We start from the raw sequence: 14,941 nt of genomic DNA on the forward strand, positions 1-14,941 counted from the left end.
GCACCAACGGTTTCTGCGGTTTGCTATTCTCCACAAACACTACCAATTCAGGGCTCTACCCTTTGGTCTCTCCTCGGCACCAAGGGTATTTACCAAGGTGATGGCGGTCATGGCGGCTCACCTTCGGAGCCAGGGGATACGGTTGCTACCGTATCTAGACGACCTCCTCTTGCTGGCAAGCTCCCAGGAGGTACTGATCCAGCATCTCCACCTGACGGTCGCTTGTCTACAGGCGCACGGCTGGTTGATCAACTGGAAGAAATCCTCCCTCATCCCATCACAACGGATGGTTCATTTGGGGGCCCTGCTGGACTCTCGTCAGCAACGGATTTTTCTGACTCCAGAGAAGGTCTCCTCCTTACAGCTGCGGATTCACAGTTGTCTGAGCAGTGGCAGAGTGTCGGTGCACTCAGCGATGAGAGTTTTGGGGTCCATGGTGTCGGCATTCGACATGGTGGAGTTTGCCCAGTTCCATTCCAGGCCCCTGCAGGGGCTGATTCTTTCAGAATGGAACGGATTGCCACACAGGATCCGCTCTCAGATGCTGGTGTTGTCCTCGGAGGTGCGTCTGTCCCTAGCCTGGTGGCTGCAGACAGCGCATCTCCTGGAGGGGCGCCCCTTTTGGATCCCGGAATGGGTTCTGCTCACGACAGATGCCAGTCTCCGGGGTTGGGGGGCGGTGACAGGCTCCTTGTCACTTCAGGGTCGTTGGTCGGCGGAGGAAGCGATTCTTCCCATCAACATCCTGGAACTGCGGGCAGTATACAGAGCCCTGCAGTCATCCGGCACCGCTCTTCACGGAAGGGCCGTTCAGGTGCAGTCAGACAACGCCACCACGGTGGCGTACATCAATCACCAGGGAGGGACTCGCAGTCGAGCTGCGATGTCGGAGGTGTCCCGCGTCCTGGCTTGGGCGGAGCGCTATCTTCCAGCTCTCTCGGCAGTTTTCATCCCAGGAGTCCTCAATTGGGAGGCAGACTTCCTCAGCCGTTACGATGTGCATCCCGGGGAATGGTCGCTTCATCCAGAGGTATTCCAACTACTCGTGGACAAGTGGGGGCTGCCAGAGCTGGACCTGATGGCGTCCCGTTACAATCACAAGCTGCCTGTGTACGGGTCAAGGACAAGGGACGCAGGCGCAAGTCTGATAGACGCGCTGTCGGTGAAATGGCTGTTTCAACTGGCTTACTTGTTCCCTCCGATATCTCTGCTGCCTCGGGTCCTGCGCAAGTTCAAACAGGACGGAGGCACACTGATCCTGGTGGCCCCAGCGTGGCCCAGAAGGCCGTGGTACTCCGATCTGCGGAGCCTGTCCATCGACGCTCCGTACCTCCTACCTCAACGGCGGGACCTGTTGTCTCAGGGGCCCTGTCTTCACCCGGATCTGGGTCGACTATCTTTGACGGCGTGGCTCTTGAGACAGCCGTCCTGAGGTCTCGGGGCTTTTCTAGCTCCGTTATTACCACCATGCTGAGGGCGCGCAAGCCTGCTTCCGCGAGGATCTATCACAGAGTGTGGCACACTTACTTTCAGTGGTGTGAGGCCAGAAACTATGATCCCCAGGTGTTCCGAGTTTCGCGTATTCTGGCTTTCCTTCAGTCCGGTTTGGACTTAGGATTACGTCTTTCTTCACTGAAGGTACACGTGTCTGGTCTGTCGGTGTGGTTCCAGCGCAGGATCGCTGCTATGCCGGACGTACACACCTTTTTCCAGGGTGTTTTGAGAATCCAGCCTCCCTTTGTGCCACCTGTGGCCCCGTGGGATTTGGCGGTGGTTCTTAGGGCCTTACAGGGTCCTCCTTTTGAGCCCTTGGAGTCAGTGGAGCTCAAGTGGCTAACTTTTAAAACTGTTTTCCTCTTGGCAATTGCTTCTGCCAGGAGGGTTTCTGATTTGGGGGCGCTTTCTTGTCGTCCCCCTTTTCTGATTTTTCATCAGGACAGAGCGGTGCTTCGCACTCGTCCTGATTTCCTGCCTAAGGTGGTTTCCAGGTTCCACATTAATCAGGAAATTGTTGTACCAGCCTTTCAGTCACCTGATCTTTCGGCTGGGGAGACTTCCTTAGACGTTGTAAGGGCACTCCAGGTTTATGTGGACCGGACTAGTTCTGTGAGGAAGTCGGATTCTTTGTTTATCCTCTTTGGTTTTCACAAGAGGGGTTGGCCTGCCAACAAACAGACTCTAGCCCGTTGGCTTTGTTCTGTTATTATTGAGGCTTATATGCAGGAGGGTTTACCTGTTCCAGCCTCTGTTAAGGCTCATTCCACTCGGTCCGTGGGCCCTTCTTGGGCTGCTAGCCGTGGCGCCTCTGCTGTTCAGCTCTGTAAGGCGGCCACCTGGTCTTCCATTCAGACCTTTTTGAGGTTCTATGCGTTTGACACCTTTGCCTCTCAGGATGCATCCTTTGGGCGCCGGGTTCTCCTATCAGCACAGGAGCGTCCCCGCCCTTAGTTGGACTGCTTTGGGACATCCCCAAGGTCACCCTGTGGACCCCTATGGACCCTGAAGTAGAAAACAAGAGATATGGTAAGAACTTACCTTTGTTATCTCTGTTTCTACGAAGTCCATAGGGTCCACAGGGCACCCGCCCTGACGCACCTGGCTTCATATGGGCTCTGTGACTGGTCACCGGTTTTCCGTCTCCCATTTCTGTGAGTATGGTTCTTGTGTGTTCCAGTCTTCCTTCTCTCTGTTTCGTCTCCTCCTCCGGCCTGGGCTGCTTACCAACTGAGGTGCCTGTGGCTCGGGGGCGGGGTATAGGGGAGGTTGGACCCAAGTGCATCCTGGGAGCAGCTAAAAGCTTTAACTCCGTGGTGCCCGAGGATCCAGGATCCAGCTATACCCCAAGGTCACCCTGTGGACCCTATGGACTTCGTAGAAACAGAGATAACAAAGGTAAGTTCTTACCATATCTCTTGTTATTTATATGGTAGCAAAGTGTTGGCACTTTAAAAAACCCTGGGTTGGGCACATGTATCATTCCACATTTGACAGGTGTACCGCTCATTACACTTTCACCTAGAATCTAGTTTAGTTGATTCCCAAGTGCGGTTTGTTATCCTCCGGACTACTGTTAACCATGTCCTCCTTTATATATTGGCTGTTTATATTCCTCCTCCGTATAATAATGAAGTCTTACATATTTGTCGCTCAATCCCCTGGTACCCCTGTGATATGTTTGGGAGACTTTAATAATGTCATGGATCATCGATTGGGCCGGTGGAAGGAGGGTATTGATTCTTCCTTGCCCTGTCCTTCTCCCACTCTATTTGCTAATCTCATTGCTGAATTGGGCTGGATTGACGTTTGGCGTTGCAGGAATCAATCTGCCGCTCAATATTCCTGTCAATCCACTTCCTTCCATACATTATCTCGTATCGATCTAGCATTGATTTCCCCTGATATATTATCCATGATATCGGAGGTACATTATTTGCCCAGAGGTGTCTCGTACCATTCTCCTGTATCACTTAATTTGGGCATGTCTCTGGATAGGTGGGTCAGGTATTGGAAACTGCGCCCATTTTGGCTATCCATGATGGGGGCTGGTTCTGACCTTGTTACAGCATGGGAGGGCTTTCAATTAGATAATCTTTCTCACCCAAATCCGACTGTTAGGCATGATGCATTTAAGGCATATATGCAGGGCTCTTTCATTAAAAGAGTCTCTGAAATTAAAATGTATAATCCCATCTTGTGCTCCCAATTGGAGACTCTATATCCTATCTCAATCGCCGCTTGATCGTGAGTTGTGGTTGAGTGGTCTGATTATCTTCTTGAAAAATCCAAACATAGACTACTTTTCCCTAGGCATAACCAGTATTTTCAGGCTGAGGTTGGTGGTGGCTATTTGGCTTTCTTGGCGAGAGCGGACTCCCATTCTAATTTTAAACAGTGCATTCTTGATTCTCGTGGTCTGCCGTGTTATTCGGGGGTTGACATCTCTGAGGTATTTTGTAAATATTGTTCTTCTCTGTACGCTTCCAGGGTTTCCTACTCTGATGACCAGCTTCAGAACTATTTGGACCGAATTGTCCTGCCGCAGCTCTCTCAGGAAGCTATTATATGTCTAGATGCTCCATTCACTGTGGAGGAGATTGAGGTTGCTATCTCTTCCCTCCCCACCTCCAAGGCTTCTGGCTGTGATGGGATTCCTGTGGAGGTGTACAGAAAATTTAAGGATTTTTTTTTTATTCCTTATTTATTGAATGTATTTATTCTCTATTTGATTGGGGATCCCTCTCTCCTTCAATGTCTGAAGCAATTATAGTTGTATTAGCTAAGCCTGGGAAGGATCCTACTCTCCCTGAATCTTATCGTCCTATTTCGCTGTTAACCACAAATATCAAGATACTAGCTAAGATACTTGCTACACGTTTGAGCCTAGTAATTACTTCACTCATTCACCCTGACTAGACCGTTTTCATGCCGGGGAAGTCTACAGTCCAGAATCTTCGCAGATTGTTTTACCATTTGCAGAGAAGTGATCTGCTCGGGGAGGAGACAGTGGTGGTGTCTTTGGACACCGCCAAGGCCTTCGATTTGGTAGAGTGGGGCTATTTGTGGGCTGTGCTCCGTAAATTTGCCTTTTGCCCAGTTTTATTCACTGGATTCAACTCCTGTATTCTTCTCCAGCAGCTCGAGTGTCTGTTAATGGGTATATGTCATCTCCTTTTCCCTTAGCGAGGGGGACTCGTCAGGGTTGCCCGTTGTCCCCTGCTCTTTTCGCTATGGCTATTGAGCCATTGGCCTGTTTATTACGTGCAGATCCCGATGTTCGAGGTATTGTGTGGTTGAGGATGTTGTGGCCCTGTATGATGATGATATGCTCCTGTTTTTAGAGGATTCAGGGAATTCGTTAGTCGATGCTGCGCATTATTAATGTTTGGTGTCTACTCAGGACTACTTATTAATTGGGATAAGTCTAACTTATTCACTATTTCAGGCCGCATTCCTGAACAAGAGCGGCTGTCTTGTCTCTTGCAGTGGACCGTAAAATTTGAAATATTTGCAAGTTTGGATTATACCCCTAGCTTCAAAATATATATCGCAAAATACTGATCCCATAACAACTAATTTTAAAGCAAAAGTCCATGTTTGGCAAAAATTGCCTCTGTCATGTTTGGGACGTATACATTTATTTAAGATGTCTATTCAGCCCAGGTATTTGTATATTTTGCAGCACTCTCCAGTCTACAGTATGTCCCCAAAAGGGTGTTTTCTGTTATTGATAGTATCCTTTCCTCCTTCATTTGGGGTCAGGGTCCTGCCAGTGTGTCCATTAAAGCCCCCTATAAAACTAAAACCTCTGGAGGTTTAGGCCTCTCTAATCTTAGGTTCTATTATATAGCTGCTCAGTTAGTTCATCTGTATGATTGGGTGTCCGGCTCTGCTGGCTTAACGATGCTGGGGTTTTTGGTTGAACGGATTGGATCCTTCTTTACTCCTTTATTTATTTATTATTATTTTTTTTTACTTTCTGTCATGTCTACTTCTGGATTGCCCCCTTTACTACGTCAGGCTCTGTTGGTTTGCGTTACGCCCATACCCTTTTTGATTGGTCTGACTTCGATGCTGATTCTCCTCTATGGTTTAACAACACCTTTTTATGAACTATTTAAGCTATCGTCGGATAACATGTGTCTCCTGAAGGGTGTTAAGTGTATAGGCCAGGTGTATGACAATGGAGGCTTTAAGTCGTCTCAGCAGCTACAAGTTGAATATAATATTCCTAATACAGCCTTTGTTAGGTATTTGCAATTGCGGCATGCTGTACGAACAGTTTGCCGTTGCTACTCCTACACTTTCACCGTCTCCTGTCTTTGATTTCTACTTTGGGTTCTAGGGGTAGAGTATCATCTATCTATGCTGCTTTTAATGATAGACTATTTCAAGAATTGTTTACGCCCCTTATGTTAAAATGGGAAGCGGATATCTGTCCTATCTCTGATGAACACTGGTCACAAATGTTAGGGTCGATTAAATATACTACACCTTGTGTTAGATATCAACAGGTACATTTTTATGTTCTACATAGTGTATCGCACAACCATTTTTCTGTACCATGCTGGTCTTAGGGAAGACTCTCTCTGCCCTAGATGTCGGGAGGATCATGCTGGATTTTGGCACTTACTGTGGGACTGCCCATTAGTCCATGTATTTTGGGAACATGTTTGGAGGGATATTTTACTCACAGACCCTTCTCTGCCGAGCTTCAGTCCTGAAATTTGTTTATTCGGTTTGGATTTAGAAGAAACATACTCTTTAGTATTATACCAATATATTCTGTGTCTCTCTGCACTGACCAAGGTAATTGTAGCTCATGCGTGGTTTACGGCTGATTCCCCTTATTTGTTTAAATGGAGAGCTTTGGTAAATGACGTGATTAAACATGAAAAACATATGTTTAAATCTCTGAACAATATGTCAAATTTCACGATAAGTGGGATATGTGGTGTCATTCATGGCTGGGTAGGACTATTGGTACTATCGTGGATGCATAGATTTGCCTTGCTGCAGGTGGGATGTGCTTGGTTGGGTTTGAATTAGTTATTGTCATATGCAGGTATCTGATACCCTATTTGATATCGTAGTATATCTATGCTATCCATTGCTGACGTCTATTACGATTTCCTTTTTTTTGTTTTTTTCCTCATGTTCTATATAATTGTCGATTTGTGTATAATTTTAGATATACAAATGTATTTCATCTGTTGGTTTTAGTAGAAGGCACTCTGCTATACAGATATATTAGGAGAAGCTACTAAATTTCCTTTTTTTTATTTTTTTATTAATGTTTGCATATAAAACAATCGATGACTTTGCACTGTTTGTAATTTGAAATTTTCTTTAATAAAAAATGCCTGATTTAAAAAAAATATATATTTTACATGTAAATTGTTGAATCTATATATTTTTTTTCTTGCAGCATGGGATAACACAAGCTAATGAACTTGTCAACTTAACTGAATTCTTTGTCAATCACATTCTTCCCGACCTAAAGTCTTCTAATAGTGAGTGACAAAGGGGTGTAATTGTTGAGTTTAAGAGAAGAAAAACATATAAACTTAGTGATTGCTATTATAAATAAAATAATTGAAATCATATTCTATTACTTGATTTTATATGTGTACTTTACATTTTGTGGTAGAAAGAAGAAATAATAAACCTCTGCATTTACAAATACTGTATAACATATGGCTACTTGTTTGCTGACTTTCTTACACATTCACAGCCATAGAGAGGATGTACAGATCTGTCCTCCTACAACTATCCCTTTTGCACTATATGAAGAAAAATGCCTAGCGGGATTTCAGTGCTGCATACTTTCCTTTTTTGCTTTTTCCTGCTACTTTTCCTACTTTTGTAAATAAGTTTACAGGTAGTGTACTAGTTTTTATTTTTGTCAAACAGAAATTGGTATATACTTGCAGATTAAGCTTCGTGCATGCATGGTGAGGGTCACTAGTAACGGACCTGGCTTGTGTACTTTCCTCTATCTAAAGGTGGGTACACACCTGGTCGACGGGTCTACCGACCTACCTACCAATTGGTAAGTGCCTTAGGCTGATATTACTTTGCTGACATCACAACAGGACAGGCATTTAAATTGCCCGCCTAGTTGAGATGGCAGTTACCGGCGGGTCCCTGCAGCAAGTGTACGGGCGGTCAGCAGGTCACCCGTACACACAGCTAGGCATGCCGATATATATGCATCGGCTGTGCTTCAGGACAGATGCGATATGTCTATGCATGATCTCATTCACAGACATATCTTCCATAAACACCCACCGATGTACTACAGATATCGCCTGTTCAAAGGAACGGCCGATATGTCTGTCTGTGTGTACCCAGCATAAGTTTGCAGTGTACTTAGGATTAGTGTTTTTTGGCAGTGCTAGGTAGCAAAGTCTGTGGCGCAATGAACAGTGTTATTTGGAGCAATTTCAGGGTCTGTGTGTGTAGTATCCATAAGTCAGTGAATTACTATATGAAATATTACGTTTGTTAAGGTTTTCATTTTGTCAGCAATTAAAACAAGACTTATTTCAGCCATTAAAATGTATCTGGAAATATGTGCAAGGCATTATTATGATTATTATAATGCCTTATGAAACATTCCTTAAATTAAAGGTTTTAGTGTGAAGATTTGCCAACCTATAAAGATGCATTACTTGTCTACCTTATCCTAAGATTTGTGAGAGGTGCAAATATTAACTGGCTAGCTATTTTACTGAGGGGAGCACCATTTTGTAATACAGGCTCTCTTTCTTCACTCCGTGATTGTAGTTATCAGGATCAAAGGGTAAAGGCCCCCTTACATCAGAGATTGATTGCAGCAATTGTGCAATTTGCAGTCGATTTGTGTTTAAAAATCTTTCCCTTTTTCAATCGATTGCAGAATTGCCACAATCGATTGAAAAAGGGAAAGGTTTTTATACACAAATCGACTGCAAATTTGCACAATTGCTGCAATCAATTGCTGATGTATGGGGGCCTTTAGGCTGGGTACACACGTAAAGATTTTCTGTCCAACCATCCAACTAGTTGATTGGTTGGAATGAAATTCTGGTAACGTATGAAAGCAAATTACATCAGCAATTTGCTCCCAAACGCTGGAAAATGGACAAAAACTGTGTTTGAACAAATTGTTTAGATCAAACATTTAACTTGACTGAACAACCATTTTCATCTGTTTTCTGGCATTTAGGAGCAAATTGCTGATCATCATTTACTCCCATCAGATTTCTTCCCAGAGATTTTTTCCAGCCGGGCGACATCAAAAATAGTTGGCTGGGGGCCTTCATAATTATGCGCGCCGGGAAAAGGGGCATCTTCCTTACCAATCCAGCCCGACAGGTCTCGGGCTGCTCCCCCACTGGCTCTAAGTCAAAAGTGCCCATTATGCAGTGCCCCCTGTAGTTGTGCCCTTTATACAGTGCCCCCTGTAGTTGTGCCCTTTATACAGTGCCCCCTGTAGTTGTGCCCTTTATACAGTGCCCCCTGTAGTTGTGCCCTTTATACAGTGCCCCCTGTAGTTGTGCCCTTTATACAGTGCCCCCTGTAGTTGTGCCCTTTATACAGTGCCCCCTGTAGTTGTGCCCTTTATACAGTGCCCCCTGTAGTTGTGCCCTTTATACAGTGCCCCCTGTAGTTGTGCCCTTTATACAGTGCCCCCTGTAGTTGTGCCCTTTATACAGTGCCCCCTGTAGTTGTGCCCTTTATACAGTGCCCCCTGTAGTTGTGCCCTTTATACAGTGCCCCCTGTAGTTGTGCCCTTTATACAGTGCCCCCTGTAGTTGTGCCCTTTATACAGTGCCCCCTGTAGTTGTGCCCTTTATACAGTGCCCCCTGTAGTTGTGCCCTTTATACAGTGCCCCCTGTAGTTTAGCTTTGCACTTATACAGTGCCCCCAGGCTGAAGTAGTACCCCCAGACTGGTCCCTTATGCAGTACCCCCAGGCTGAAGTAGTACCCCCAGACTGGTCCCTTATGCAGTACCCCCAGGCTTAAATAGTGTCCCTTATGCAGTGCCCCCAGGCTGGCCCCTTATGCAGTGCCCCGAGTAGCAGCCCCCCCTATACAGTGCCCCGAGTAGCAGCCCCCCCTATACAGTGCCCCCAGTAGCAGCAACATGATACAGTGCCCCCAGTAGAAGCCCCCTTTATACAGTAATGCATACTCACAAAAGAAAAAAAAATAGACACCTGATCCCCGCTCCAGCCGACGACTGCTGCTCCCGGCCCGCTCTGCGCTATGGGAGAGACGTCATGACATCTCTCCCATCAACCACTGCGGGGAAAGGAGCCGGAATGGGAGCTCATGAGTGAGCTTTAGCCGGCTCCCTCCGTGGCCGCAGCAGCCAATCGGAGTCTGTATGACACTCATTGGCTGGCTGCGCTGCTATGACAAACACACAGCTGCCGCTGGCGGCTGTGTGTTTGTTTCTGTGTAGGGCAGATCGCTACTCACTGCGGTCTGCCCTACACTTGTGGGGCCCTGGGACACTAATGGCGGGTGCGGGTCCCTGTGCAATGCATTGGCTGCACCGCCACTAGTTCTCAGTGCCGGGCGGTGGGGGATTTTTGCCGGGCGGACCGCCCAACAAAGCGTGGGGTGAACACTGTCCATACGTCACCAGATTTTCATTCCAACCAATCATCTAGTTGGATGGCTGGACAGAAAATCTTTACGTGTGTACCCAGCTTAACACCCTTGTAAGGGGTCAAGTGAAATTGACAAATTATTTATTATTTGTGTAGTTAATAAGTACATCAGGAACGGGAGTGGCCTGGTTTCTTGACAGAGGCGGTAGCAATTTTCTCTCTTGAGGTCTTGGAGGTGCTCTTTTTCCATTGTCCTGTACTACCCCCGCCCCTAATGGATTCAGAGGAAAGGATTTAACAACTCTATAAAAATTAAGTTTTCACAATCAAGTCTTCACATTTTAGATGTTAGTTGGACTGAAAAGTATAAATTACTAATCTGGTTCTATACATACATAATTGGTTTGTGCTTGTTTTTTTTCCCCCCTGCAGTTAATGAGTACCCCGTTCTTAAAGCAGATGGAATCAAGTATATTATGTTTTTCAGGAATCAGGTAACTGGTATTGTGTGATTTTATTCTGTACTCATATTGACTAATATCCTTCAATTGGAACAGTAGCCTACGTTGTAATTTTTCACTTTGTAAACAGCCCTTCTGCATCAAAGCCAATTAATCGAGGTCTTGCATGCACTCTTTTATGTTCACTAGTACGGGGAATGTTAACCGGTTAGCCACTGTTATATATATATATATATATATATATATATATATATATATATATATATATATATATATATATATATATATATATATATATATATATTTTTCTAAGTTTTGGTTTCACTTCCCAAGCCTAATACTTGGCTGGAATATCTATATTGTGGTCGGTTTACTCCTTATGGTTACATTATTTTCTTTTATTAGGTTCCTAAAGAGCAGATGCTATCGACGATTCCTCTCCTGATCACTCATTTGCAAGCAGAGAGTATTGTGGTTCACACATACGCAGCACATGCACTTGAGAGGTTATTCACTATGAGAGGGGGATCATCCAACACCACCCTGTAAGTGTCTGTTTGCTGACGGTATGTGAATAGATCTCTATGGAATCTGCCTGTTTCTACTTCAGGGTCCATAGGGGGTCCACAGGGTTGACCTTGGGGTATAGGTTGGGAACCAAATCCGGGCACCACGCAGTTAAAGCTTTTAGCTCCCAGGATGCACTTGGGTCCACTCTCCCTATAACCCCACCCCCCAGCCAGAGGCACCTCAGTTTAAGTTGGTGCCCGGCCGGAGTCGGGTCACCGTTACTGCAGGGGGGCTGCTTAGCAGCCCCTAAGCTTAAAAGAGTTTTATTTTATTATTTTTTACTACTCTTCAGAGCGGCAGCATCAGACTGTCCAATGGACGTCTAAGCTGCCGCTCCTACACCCCGCCGGCGCTGCGACGCCAGTACAGATCTGGGGATCGCAGCGGGACCCCAGAGTCTGTACTAGCCGGGCTCTGGAGGAATCCCTGGGCTGCTGCCGGATCGACGGGGACAGGTAAGTCGCGTGGTCACCGCTTGCGGTGATCCACGTGTGAATATGCAGCCTTATGCCTCCGGTCTCTGGGGACAGACCGGAGGCGCTAGCGGTGGCGGCGGGCTCCCCCTCCATGGAGGCATACCCCGCGTGTCCACTAGCCCACCAGGGATTATAGCGGCAGCGGGAGCCGGCATCCCGGGGGGTTAATTGCTAGCCAGGGGAGGAAGCCTTCCCTGTCTAGCGGCTCCTCCCCTCCCCTCCCCTCAGCTCAGCGCGCCTTTCAATACTACAGTCTGGCGTCGCTGAGCTGCTTCCTCCGCGGGCCACGCTTCTTCTGAGGTCTCCAGTGGCCATTTTCTCTCTGTGGTGCTGCAGAACTCTTAGGATGTCAGTGAGCCCAGTCCCCCTGCGTACCTGGCCATTTGGGTGAGTGTACACAGCGCTATAGCCTTCCCAGACACTGAATCTGGGCAGTTGAATGTAGCGACATTGTGCAGTATATTATATGTCATGCAAATGTATGTATATATATATATATGTCTGCATTGTATGTGACTTTTGCTAGTGCTGACTGTCTGCTTTTTCTCTCACCTGTCAGTGTATATCTATCCCTTTTCTTTATCTGCCCTAATACAGGTGTACCTGGGGTGGTTCTGAGACCTCACATATATATATTTGTTAATATCTGTGAGGTTTGTCACATACTGTTGCGCGCTGCACGTTGCCATATTTTAGATGGAACTGTGAGTTGCATACGCTGATAATGGGTCCCTGCAGCTAATCTTAGCGTCAGTCAGGACCGGTATGGCGCTGCTTAATATTTCCGTCAAGATAGTCAGATATATCTGACCAGGAGATTGCACACGATACTGCACCCATTATTGCGATCCTGCAAGTCATAGCCTGCAGGAATTAGTGCGGAGGATTTTAACTCAGAAAGGTTTATGTATGCGGCACCATCTGGTGCGGGGCCCCTTGCACGACCCCCTTAAAGGGCGGTTTATTTCTCAGGATCCTCTCCTTTGAGGATCGCCGGGCGGGCCCCATTGTCGTCACTCGCTTGGAGTTACTTCACCATACTGCCCTTTTGAACTCGGGGTATCTCGCAATTTCTTGCAATTTACCCCTGTGCAACAACTGTCGCTCCCCGCCGGGGTTTTTCACAGTACATGAATTACCTCCGATACCACATCGGTCTGTCATTCCCCTTGCAGGGATTACCACAACGGCCACCCTGGTGGATGTTGTTTTATAGAAATACTAATTGGCGTGATATATGCCCTGTGGTTACTGACCAGTGGCTCTGCCGTGAACTGGATGGTATATTCGGCTCTTTCCCTCTCACATGGGGGGAGCCGATTTCAAGTATTATTATCCCTGCTTTGGGGCTGGTAGCCAGGTTCATTCTGGATATAGAGAATGTCGATCCTGCACCTGTATCATACATCTCCCGTTTTCTGCCCAGCGGGTGGATCTCATAGCGGGAGTCTGGCTGTCGCCAGATACGAGGAGTCACAAAGGCCTCCTGTTTCCCATTCCCTGAGGGTCCTCACAAGTAATGGAAATCCCCTTCTGGGATGGATTTGTATGTTAATCATCGGGTTACAGGCATTAATACGCCTCCCATCCCGGCCTGGACGGATTTTACGGATCCGTAGGTGGTAACTTTGCCTGAAATCAATGTACTCGTTTTCAGGGCCTGTTGCCCGTCCTACCATGGCCATCGCATGGTGATGCTTTTGTGACGTTTTTCCCCTCCAACACGTCCTGAGGTTCAAATATCTTTTGCCGCTCACATAAAATATGCAGTGGTCATATGTGGGATTACCTCATGGGATGCCGGTCTTCTAACTTTCAGGGTTTCGGCGGCGTCTGTATCCGCCGCAGTACCCTATGGCTGCGTTATGGGAAAGCAGAGGTGCACACTCCTTCCATGGGGAAGATCTTGTTTGGTCCTGACCTTGACAAGATCGTTGCATCATTGGCAGTATCACTAATGGGGAGATACCGTCTTTAGCTACTCCCACTACATTCGGACTAACTCTGTTAAGTCTTTTTGTCCTCAGGGTCAGCCTAAAGGCCTGTTTTTTCCTAGGCTGTCGGCCTCCATGGGGGCCACCATATCCAGTACCGAGCAGTCCTGGACTTCCGGACGACCCTGTTTCTACACCTGAGGATATACCCTCAGCCTGACGGGACAGGTCTACATCTGGGGAATTTCCAGAGTGAGGTACTCTCATTGCTCAGGCAGCCTCCTCACAGGCATTGTTACATGGGCCCTTCTTCAGACCTGATCAGGGCCTTACAATCCCAGAAAGCTATACAGTCTTTGTGGTAAGCAGAGCTATTTCGGCCAACCTCACTATCTCAGTGAGGGACTGGTTGTTCTACTTTCTTTCTGGGGCGGTGACCGACTGGTCCTCATTTGCCTATACTCTGTCTCAAATCCCTGAATCAGATTCCAACGGTGCCTGGACTCAGGTGGAATCGTCCATGCTCCATCATCCGACGTTTGGAACCTGGGGATTTTAGGGTATATCTGAGTATTCAGGATACGTACCTACGGGTACGTACAGAGCCATATCATCAGCAGGGGTTCAGGTTTGCTGTGCCACAGCAACACTTGTAAGTTTCGGGCTCTGCCTTTTGGGACTGTCCTCAACTCCACCGGGGTTTACCAGCCTTATGGATTTTCTGACAGTTCACCTGTTCAGGGTATCCGAATGCTCCTTTCTCTGGACGGTCTCCTGCTTTTAGCAGGATCACCAAGGTACTTTACCGCCAGGTCAGGATAACCGTGGCTTCTTCTCGGCACAGATAATTAGTCAACGGAGAAAAAGTCCTCCCTACATCCCTCACAGGGTTTTCTTCATCTGGGAGCACTGCTGGATTCTCAGACTCTGAGAATTTTTCTGGCGTAAGACAAGATCTCCACTCTTCAACTTGGAGTGTGCGGATATCTACGCATTCGACATATGTCATTACTCTTTGTGATGCGCGGTCTACCAGAGTGTCTACCTTTTGGTAGGGTGGAATGTGCTCAGTTCCATTCCAGACCTTGCCATAATTGACTCCCCTCCAGATGGATCGAGTTTTTCCCATCGGATCGATGTTCGAACGATGATACTTTCTCCAGAGGCGAGTTGGTCTCTGTCCGGGTGGCTATGGCCATCTCGTCCAGGGTGTTCTTTGCTACAGACAGTGTCTGGTCCGCATTCGTTTCGGGGCAGTTGGACGTCTGTCGTTTCTGTCCTGCCACTTAACTTGTTGATACTTTAGGCTGTCTTGGACCTTTACTCTGGCCTAACCCATATGTCACGGTAAACCTGAATAGGTTCAGTCCGACAGTGTCACAACAGTGACTTCCATCT

At 46.9% G+C, this 14,941-nt stretch overlaps 1 protein-coding gene across 2 annotated transcripts in view; it reads left to right on the top strand.

Moving 5' to 3' along the window:
• Positions 1–14,941, top strand: part of CSE1L (chromosome segregation 1 like) — a 119,698-nt gene that overhangs the window by 37,766 nt on the left and 66,991 nt on the right. For both annotated transcript variants that reach the window (XM_088472171.1, XM_088472172.1), the window contains exons 14-16: positions 6,926–7,010; positions 10,535–10,596; positions 10,969–11,108. In XM_088472171.1, coding sequence (XP_088328297.1) covers positions 6,926–7,010; positions 10,535–10,596; positions 10,969–11,108 — 287 coding nt within the window. The remainder of the gene's footprint in view (positions 1–6,925; positions 7,011–10,534; positions 10,597–10,968; positions 11,109–14,941) is intronic.

The sequence above is a fragment of the Taudactylus pleione genome, unplaced genomic scaffold (genome assembly GCF_031769625.1).
Source record: "Taudactylus pleione unplaced genomic scaffold, aTauple2 ptg000121l, whole genome shotgun sequence".
NCBI lineage: Eukaryota > Metazoa > Chordata > Amphibia > Anura > Myobatrachidae > Taudactylus > Taudactylus pleione.